At 43.3% G+C, this 10223-nt stretch overlaps 1 protein-coding gene across 2 annotated transcripts; it reads left to right on the plus strand.

Annotated features, from left to right (window-relative positions):
* The first annotated feature begins 3327 nt into the window (after positions 1-3327).
* LOC148097068 (polymeric immunoglobulin receptor-like) lies at positions 3328-8127 on the plus strand. 2 transcript variants are annotated; one of them, XM_087833379.1, is made up of 7 exons: positions 3328-3687; positions 5023-5349; positions 5996-6319; positions 6471-6608; positions 6863-6958; positions 7491-7531; positions 7616-8127. In XM_087833379.1, the coding sequence occupies exons 1-7, from the start codon at positions 3648-3650 to the stop codon at positions 7733-7735; spliced, it is 1086 nt and encodes a 361-aa protein (XP_087689505.1). In that variant the 5' UTR covers positions 3328-3647; the 3' UTR covers positions 7736-8127. The 2 variants fall into 2 exon arrangements, with proteins under 2 accessions (XP_087689505.1, XP_087689506.1); XM_087833380.1 differs by having other exon boundaries at positions 6516-6608.
* Positions 8128-10223: the final 2096 nt, after the last annotated feature.

Genomic DNA, 10223 nt, shown 5'->3' on the forward strand with positions numbered 1-10223 from the left:
AGTCCAGGAAAGGCAGACAGTCATCCTTTGTGTCTTCCCTGGTGAACTTGATGTTTTTATCCACAGCGTTGATGTGCGCAGTGAAGGATTCCACTTCTTGTGTCTTGATTTTGACCCAGGTGTCGTCTACATATCTGTACCAGTGGCTGGGTACTCTCCCTTTGAAAGAGCCAAGAGTCTTCCTTTCCACTTCCTCCATGTAAAGGTTAGCTACAATAGGTGACACGGGGGAGCCCATGGCACAGCCATGTTTTTGTCTGTAGAAGCCTTCGTTGTATTTGAAATATGTAGTGGTGAGGCAGAGGTCTAACAGTGTGCAAATCTGATCGGGTGTGAAGTTGGTCCTGTCTTCCAAGGAGTTGTCTTCTTGTAGTCGTTTTCTGACAGTCTCCACTGCCTCCGTGGTGGGTATGCACGTGAAGAGAGAGACTACATCAAAGGATACCATGGTTTCATCTGAATCCAGGGTAAGTTTCTGGACCTTGTCAGTGAAGTCGGTGGAGTTCTTGATGTGGTGTGGGGTGTTCCCCACGAGAGGAGCAAGGATGGTAGCAAGGTGTTTTGCAATGTTATAAGTGGCTGAGTTTATGCTACTGACTATGGGTCTGAGTGGGACAGCTTCCTTGTGGATTTTTGGAAGTCCGTGAATGCAGGGTATGGCATCCCCTGGGTAAAGGCGGTGATAAGTAAGGCGGTCAATGATTTTGTCCTTTTCCAAGTCTTGAAGGCAAGCTATAACTTTCTTTTTGTAGCTGCTTGTGGGGTCTCGCTTTAAGGCTTCGTAGGTATTGTTGTCACTGAGGAGAGTAGTGATCTTTGTATGGTAATCTGTAGTGTTTAGGACCACCGTGCATCTTCCCTTATCCGCTGGTAAAACAGTGATGTTGTGGTCTTTGCTCAGGGAAGCGACAGCCTTCTTTTCCTGTATTGTGAGGTTGGACGGAGGGACTTTGGCACTGGAGAGTGCCACACCTTGCTTTCAAAAACTCACACTCCTCATTCTGAATCTGAACCTACACAACCCATAGAAGAAAACACACCTGAAGACAGTCAGGAGAAATGGGTTAAGAACTTTTCAGACAGGAATCTCACTGAACCTGAAAAGAGAGTATTAGCCAAAGGTCTCAATTCTGCCATTTCTCCACAACAGTTGCCCATAGTGGACCTCATCACAGCCACAGAATCTGCCATACGGATTAATAAATTATCACAGACAGAAGCAGAGCAAATCAGGATGAAAGTCTCAGCCACCCTCTCCAGTGCCAAAGTCCCTCCGTCCAACCTCACAATACAGGAAAAGAAGGCCGTCGCTTCCCTGAGCAAAGACCACAACATCACTGTTTTACCAGCGGATAAGGGAAGATGCACGGTGGTCCTAAACACTACAGATTACCATACAAAGATCACTACTCTCCTCAGTGACAACAATACCTACGAAGCCTTAAAGCGAGACCCCACAAGCAGCTACAAAAAGAAAGTTATAGCTTGCCTTCAAGACTTTGAAAAGGACAAAATCATTGACCGCCTTACTTATCACCGCCTTTACCCAGGGGATGCCATACCCTGCATTCACGGACTTCCAAAAATCCACAAGGAAGCTGTCCCACTCAGACCCATAGTCAGTAGCATAAACTCAGCCACTTATAACATTGCAAAACACCTTGCTACCATCCTTGCTCCTCTCGTGGGGAACACCCCACACCACATCAAGAACTCCACCGACTTCACTGACAAGGTCCAGAAACTTACCCTGGATTCAGATGAAACCATGGTGTCCTTTGATGTAGTCTCTCTCTTCACGTGCATACCCACCACGGAGGCAGTGGAGACTGTCAGAAAACGACTACAAGAAGACAACTCCTTGGAAGACAGGACCAACTTCACACCCGATCAGATTTGCACACTGTTAGACCTCTGCCTCACCACTACATATTTCAAATACAACGAAGGCTTCTACAGACAAAAACATGGCTGTGCTATGGGCTCCCCCGTGTCACCTATTGTAGCCAACCTTTACATGGAGGAAGTGGAAAGGAAGGCTCTTGGCTCTTTCAAAGGAAGAGTACCCAGCCACTGGTACAGATATGTAGACGACACCTGGGTCAAAATCAAGACACAAGAAGTGGAATCCTTCACTGCGCACATCAACGCTGTGGACAAAAACATCAAGTTCACCAGGGAAGACACAAAGGACGACTGTTTGCTTTTCCTGGACTGCGCTGTGCACATTGAAGAGAATGGCAACCTCAACATCGAAGTTTACCGGAAGCCCACACACACGGACCAGTACCTCCTGTTTGACTCCCACCACCCTCTGGAACACAAACTTGGAGTAATTAGGACCCTACACCACCGGGCAGAACATGTTCCCTCTAAGCCTGAAGGGAAAAAGAAGGAACACACACATGTAAAGGAAGCACTCAAAACGTGCGGCTATCCTAAATGGGCGTTCTTAAAGTCAGCAAAGAGGCACAGAAAAGAAGATCAGACACCAGCGAGGGAGGATAAGAAGGACAGACGCAACAACATTGTCATCCCCTATGTAGCCGGTGTATCAGAGAAACTCAGGAGGGTTTTCTCCAAGCATGACATCCCGGTGTACTTCAGACCCAGCAACACACTCAGACAAAAACTGGTTCACCCGAAAGACAAAACGCCAAAACACAAACTTAACAATGTGGTGTATGCTGTACAGTGCAGCGAGGAATGCCCAGACCTCTACATTGGAGAGACCAAACAGCCACTTCACAAGCGCATGGCACAACACAGAAGAGCCACCTCCACAGGACAAGATTCAGCTGTCCATCTGCATCTTAAGGATAAAGGACACTCTTTCAAGGATGCCAATGTTCACATTTTGGACAGAGAGGACAGATGGTTTGAAAGAGGAGTGAAAGAAGCCATCTATGTCCACTGTGAGCGACCATCTTTGAACAGAGGCGGTGGTTTACGACACCAACTGTCTGCCATCTATAATCCAGTTTTGAGATCCCTTCCCAGACGCCTTAAGGCCCACTCACACCCTGGGCCATCTGACCTCAGGAATTCGCATGATAAGGTGGGGCCAGGTTTCACAATGAACTCACCCGAAACTCTGGCTGATTGGGACCCACACCCAGTTTCACACCTTGGCTCAGGCGATTAGAGGATCATCAGGGGGTCCTTTGTCCCTCTGTGGGGGGACACTCCCACCAGGCTTATATCTGGGACTCTCCACCATTTGACCTTAGAACTGAAGAAGCCTCTCGGATGAAGGTGAAACGTCTTCAAGTAACTTAAAGAAGTCCAGACGCTTTTCTTTGCAAGCTCCTCTGACGTTACTTAATAACGCGTTACAGTAACTACACTGCATTTGAGATTTCAATCTGAAAAATTGTCCAATAAAAGAATAGCTATCAAATGTTCACTCACTGCTGTGATGCAGCATTCATGTTTGTTTCCTTCTTCAGGTGCACGTTAAACTCAGACTGGTGAAATGTGTTTTGACAGGAAGTTGAGCTGTTGCAACTGTTTCAGACAAATGAGGAGTGTAGAGGTGCTTTGGTGTTTGGAGGAGGGACTCCTTCAGTTAGAGAAGTGAGGCGTCACAAGTTCCTGGTTTCCAGTGAAGAAGAAGAGAGGCAGCAGTAAACCATCAGAGCCTCATCATGAAAGTCCATCACACTCTGATCGGCTTCTTCTTCCTTTGTGAGTACATTCACTTTTTCTTTCTGTCACTCTCGTTCTTCAACATGTTTCTGTTGTTAAACATGATGATCAGAGTCAGCTATGAGTCACTTTCATGGACGCTCCTTCCATTCAAACTGCTTTTATTCATGATTTCATGGATGTGTTTGTGGCCAGTATGGACAGAAGAAACCATCACAGTGAGACATTCATGGACATGTTGCTGCTCACTTTGGCTTTAGGATTCGTCCTTTCAAAGATGGTTTCTTACAAGTGTTTGTTACTTCCTCAAAATAACCTGTAATATAAAAGTAAAAACTCCACCTGATACTTTCAGTTATTATTTGAAAATACAAACTTGTTGATCAAGTCAATGAATTTTTCTTTGAAAGACAAAAACACATTTTGTTGCTTTTACTGTTACATGTTCGTGTTTCTTCAATGTGACTATTCACAGTTCACTCCCACAGTGCACATAGATTTGACAAAATGACATCACTTCCTGCAGACAAATATAAACGTGTGAGTGACGTGAGTGAAATCTGTCAGCATCTTCAAACCCAGAGTTCTGTGGAAAGTTATTTCCTAATTCTTCCTGTTTGTCGTGTTCGAGCTGAACAGAAATACGACTGCACAGAGTTTAAATGCTGGAATGAACTGAAATCATTTACATAAAGTAACTGACTCACATCAGCTGCTGAGTTTGGCTTTAGAGCTTTAAATTGAGTCATAAATTACTCAATAACATGTCGTTCATTGCAAGTATTTGTTACTTCCTCAAAAAAAACAAGCGTCTCGCCCAAGGACACAACGACCAAGACTGTCTAAGCCGGGGCTCGAACCGGCAACCTTCAGATTACAAGGTGAACTCCCAACTCTTGAGCCACGATGAGCCTCAGTAACGCAAAGTTACAAATAAAAATTTCATCACTGTTTTTGTTGTTGCTTCCTGAACTTTGACACCAGCAGTACATTTGAACTAAATGATGACATCACTTCCTGTGGATGAAACTCATGAAGAACTTGCATGTTGAGCTGTTGCTTCAATCTCTCAACATATAATTACTACAAGTACCACACAGAGGAGTTATGAGTCATTTACATGTCATATTTTGTTTATCTTCATCTTTTATTGTCATTTTATTCATGCATAGGAAACATGTTCAGATATATTTTGAGTCATGTCGACTGGAAGAAGATTTTCCACCACTTTAGACAATAAAATGTATTTGACATGAATCATTGTTGTTATTCAGACTTTAGTCTCAGTGTGTCTGTGTGTGGATGCTGTGATCAGACTGCAGCTTCTTACAGGAAGTACAAACAGTAACTATTGATGGTTCATGTTTCCAACAGCTCTGCAGGATGGAAACCCTGAAGTCACCGATGCTCAGATTCTTCTCTATGGAGTCATTGGAGAAGATTTTAAAGATGAATTCCCCTTTAATTCTCCAGGAACATGGAAGATGTTCTGCAGAGAAAAATGTGAAGGAGAAAACATTCTCATTAATACAACTGATGTCAGAGCTCAAACAGGCAGATACAGCATTGAATATGAAAACAATGGTTTATCTGTGAGCATCTCAAAGCTGACTGAGTCTGACTCTGGACAGTACAGCTGTGGTTTGGCTGGATCTTCATCATCAGCTTCATTCACACAGTTTAGAATCGTTGTTGCTGAAGGTGAGTTTCTGTTTCAGCTGTGGAAATGTTTCGTTTCTGTTTCTGAAGCAAAGTTTTCACTGACAGCTGCTGACGGTTTAAAGAAGCTGAAGTTTGTTCTTCTGTAAACTGTTGGTTACATTTGGACTCCTGGAAGTATCCGATGAACTGCAGCTGGGACACGAGTGTGTGTGAATATTAGTGAGTGTGTCAGCTGATAATGATGTGAATGAAATGTCAGAAACAGACGCTGATGAATGAAAGAAGATTTTCTGATGTAACTTTGATTTTCTTTGATGACTTTTTGCTTCTGTGTCATCAGTTTGATCTTTCCAAGAGTTCCCCTCACAGCAAAATGTTTTATTCCTCAATGAATGTGTGAAAATCACATTCAGAACACAAAAGTCCATCCAGACTTTAAATGTACTTAAAACCATGAAGTGTTCACATTTTAGAGTCTATACTTGTCATAAAAGCTGATTTTTCATGAATCCAATCAGTCTGATGATGAAGCCGTTTAAATCTCAGTTAGTTCAACAGTTCCTCTGTCAGACTGGTTGAACTGGGCAGCTCCCAGTGTAACTGTGGATCAAACTGGAGTTACTCTGATCAGACTGCATCATCTTCAGCACTGATAGTAACTATTGATCGTTTGTGTCTTTAACAGCACTGCTGGATGGAAACGATGATCAGCTGAAACACTTTGATAAAGAAACTGGAAGCTCTCTCACAGTCGGATGTTCCTTTAAACAACCTGGAGACAGAGCGTTGTTCTGCAGAGGAGAGTGTAGAAGAGAAAACACTCTTGTTGTTCTTCTTTTTACATATAATTTAAAAGCTCAGAGAGGCAGATACAACATTGGATATGATTCAGGAGTTCTGTATGTGAGCATCACACAGCTGACCAAGTCTGACTCAGGACGGTACAGATGTTTCCTTGAGGAATCTTCCAGCAGGTCATTCAGAGACTTTGAGGTCACTGTCACAGACGGTGAGTTTTTACTGACGTTAATCAAATGTTGTCAGAGTGGAGCTGTTCAGCTGTTCCTTATTTCCTGTCATATATCTGCTGTTCTTGTTCATTTAAGGCTCGTTTGATTTCTCAGCTGATTTTTGAATCTTTGTGTTTTTCTTGTTCACAGCTCCAAACATTTATAAGTCAAACTTTCCTCTCTGCTCTTGTTCAGCAGCTGGACCATCAGCCACAACTACAGGAAGCTCCACACCTTCATTAACTTTGACTGGAAGCACTGAGCAGCCTGGAAGAGCAGCATCTACAGGTACATCCATCTATGAGAGAAGACAGTATGTTTTTAATCAGCCTGTCCTGTTTGTCAGCTTTTCTAATCAGAATTATGATGTGAGTGTGACGTTGTGCCAAACACGTTTTCTTTTTCTAAATTCTCTGTGAGCTCCTCTTGTTCATGTAGAACTTTTATCTGTTTGTTTATTCGTTTCACGTCGGTTATTTCACTACATGTGCAACTCATCAATCAATAAATCCGTGTAAAACAAGCTCGTTCTGCTGTCACAGGTGTGCTGCTGTATGTAATCATCTCTCTGCTCATCATCATCATCCTCTCATCACTGACTGTTCTAATAATCTGCATCAAGAGGAAGAGCAGCAGAGGTAAGATAACAGAGACACAGAAACACACAGAACGTCTCGTTTCTAACCAAAAACTCTTTTTTCACTTCACTTGAAGTCTGTTCAAACAGCTGCAGTCAAACATCCAAATATTTCATCCTGCTCGTCCACTTTGGGCTCTAAGAGGAGAGTGGAGTGACTTGTAGAGATGATGTTAAACACTGGAAGTAACTGAATCCTAAACTGTGTCACACATGAAGTCTGGACACTGTCAGCAGGATCAGATCCAGATGTTCTCTGCTTCAGACGTGTGAAGTAAAAACAGGAAAAATATTCTGACTACACGACCCATGAAAACTGTAAAATAGAATAATTATTGTGGATCACTTCTTCAGTACACAGGAGGAGACTCGAGCAAATGTGAGTCTTTGATTCTGAAGGCAAAGTCTAAAGTGAAGCCTAATAAAGTCCAACTAAGCAGAAGAACAGGAGGGGCAGCAGTGATCTTCAGCCTCATGTGCACTTTGAATGATTGTTCCCTCTAACAGAGGAACATCCTTTGTTTGTTCCACAGGTTTGAGGACCAGAGCAAACTCAGAGGGCACAAACATGGAGGTGACTTTCTTTCTAGCACAAATGATTTAACCAAGTCAGAGTCTCTTCTTTTTATGTGAAGAAGACAGTTTGTCTCTGTTTCAGGACGTCCACTACGAGAACTGGACTCCAGGTTCTACACGTGAAGACTCGACCTACCAGAGCCTCGATCCAGCCGGCAGGGACCAGGACCAGACCTACTCTACACTCACACATCACACATGAGACTCTCTGGATTCACACCTGGGTTTGTTTCAGTGCCTCAGGTTTAAAGTTTGAACACAAACCCTGAAAACTGTAAATATTGACTCATTTTGGAGTCAGCTTCAAGTGGCTGTTAGAGGAACTGCAGCTGCTGGAACGTCTGCAGGAGGAACCAGCCCCACCAGCCCCCATCATCCTACACGAGTGCCCCGTGGACACTGTGAAGTCTTTCTGCAGCAGTGTGTCATCCATTTGTCTGAGAAGGTGTCTGCAGTCTTCCTTCTCTCCAACACCTCGACACCTCCAGGACCCTGAGACTGACACCAAAAATGTCTTCTGGCCCCTCCCACCCTGGACAGAAACAGTCGCTCCCCTCAGTATCATGAAACTGCCAATATTATGTTCATGTTATTAAAAACAACAAAAAACATTACCTGATCAGTCTGTTTTTGTACACTAAGAAAAATAATTAAATGTTATAGATTTCATATTTTACTCAACCCTAAACAGAGACAATCGTAGCTTTGGATTCTTCTATTTTATTTGAGTGTTTTAAGTGAATCCATTGCATTAAATGTTCATTTGGAATCACTTGATGGATCTGCATCAGACATAACTGAAGTTAATCAGCTGGTTAGCCACACAGAGCTAACAGCAAACCACATAAAACCTTAGCATACGCAGCACGCAGCAGCTACAAGGATGCTGTTCTTATTCTATTATTATTACAGTGGTTGAAACATAATAAGTCTGCCTTCACTTTGTAATCCACATCAGTCCTGCTGCAAATCCCACATTTCCACAGCGTTCCTGTGACTGTTGGTGTTCTTTACGTCAGCACAATGTTGGTGTTTCTATTGAATCAGATTATTTGTATGGAACAGACTTTGGTGTCACACCAGTTTGTACTACAGGATGGAGTAGGGAGCTGATGTGGGGTCCAGTCTGTGAAAGAACAGCTGTTCCAGTTACCCTAACTTACAACAACAACACAATCAGTGGATGTGATGAGCACGTTACCTACTGAACTGTAAACGGAGGAATTTCTGATCATCTGTGGATCATTTTTGTTAACTGCTTATTCAGCTGAGGGTCACAGGGGTGGAGTCTGTCCCAGCTGTCACAGGGAGAGAGGCGGGTCCACCTGCACAGGTCGCAAGTCAGAAAGGACAGAAACCACACTCTCTCATATACACACATATAGGTTTTGGGCACAACCTAACAACAGTTTCATTGGACCGTGGGAGAGCATATGAATGTCACAGAAAGACCCCAGCTGACCAAGACCCTTGAACCTAGAGACTTTAATCTGGGCAGCAGTGCCTGACATCACCTCACCGCCCTGACGTCAGGCTCTAATCTTGTGTTTTGTTTGTTACTCCAGGGCAGCTGCCGTGACACCGTCACCTGGAGGAGTGTCTCAGGGAGGGGAACCAGCCAGATGTTGTCAGTGTCACTGGTGGAAATCGAGCTGCACTAACCCTCCAGTACCTGCACATGCGACCTGCCACACAAACAGGCCTACAGAAAGACAGGGTGGAGTGATTCAGCACACAGTAAACAGGCGTCTGCTGGCTGCAGACAGCGTCATTACATACAGAGAAGTTCCCTTCACACCGATGCAAATAAAAGAAATTAGTGGTCCTATGACAGATTTTACAGATGTATTTAGCAGTCAGTCAGCACTTTGAGGTTTTTGATTTTGTGAAATAAGAGGAAGAACAGTGGGCTAGACCTGTCTGGGACATTTGTCTCAAACTGAGAAAGAGCTCCATCGTCGTACATTAGTCTGAAGGTAACAATGTTGAGAAATGCGAGAGCTTGTAGAATATTTAGAATGAGTTTGATTTGTTCCTTCATCCTGTTGATTTATAAAATTCATAACATATGTGCTTAAACAACATTAAACTGTAGGTCTCCTGTCATAATCAGTTCAGTTTCAATCATACTGAAATATGGTTGAAACTTTTTTTTGCCATGAAACATGAACCTGGGACAGTTGCCTACAAACACCAAGCAGGTAGTCCTCTGATTACATCAAACAGAAAACAGGCCGTCTGGTTTTAGGGAAAGAAAATCCGAGCGCACAAACAACAGGAGGCATCATTTCTAGAGGCAGTCGTAACTTAAACACTTTTCTGTGTATCTGTATTTTTAGCAGGATTCAGATAACCTGGTCACAATTTGCTGGCTCCTAATCATGGCCAGTTCAATAAGTTGAGACAAATTCTTCAAGATTAGACAGTCCATCAAAGTAACCATCACAGTGAGGTCTCCTTTCAGGGGGAAAGTCTTTAACAGAATGAAGCCAGGCAGCAATAGGAAGATGATTCCCTTTATTGCCTCATTCAGAGTGTATAACAGTGGGTGTGGTTCTGGAACAAACATCAGGTACATCAACCGTGGAACATAATGCGAACACAGACGAGGATAAACAGATAAACAGATAAACCCTCAGCCTTACACTGGAATTCAGCAACACTTCAAAATACAGCAAATGTTTCCAAAA

The sequence above is a fragment of the Neolamprologus brichardi genome, chromosome 20, assembly GCF_056152115.1.
Source record: "Neolamprologus brichardi isolate AB-2024 chromosome 20, ASM5615211v1, whole genome shotgun sequence".
Taxonomy (NCBI): Eukaryota; Metazoa; Chordata; class Actinopteri; order Cichliformes; family Cichlidae; genus Neolamprologus; species Neolamprologus brichardi.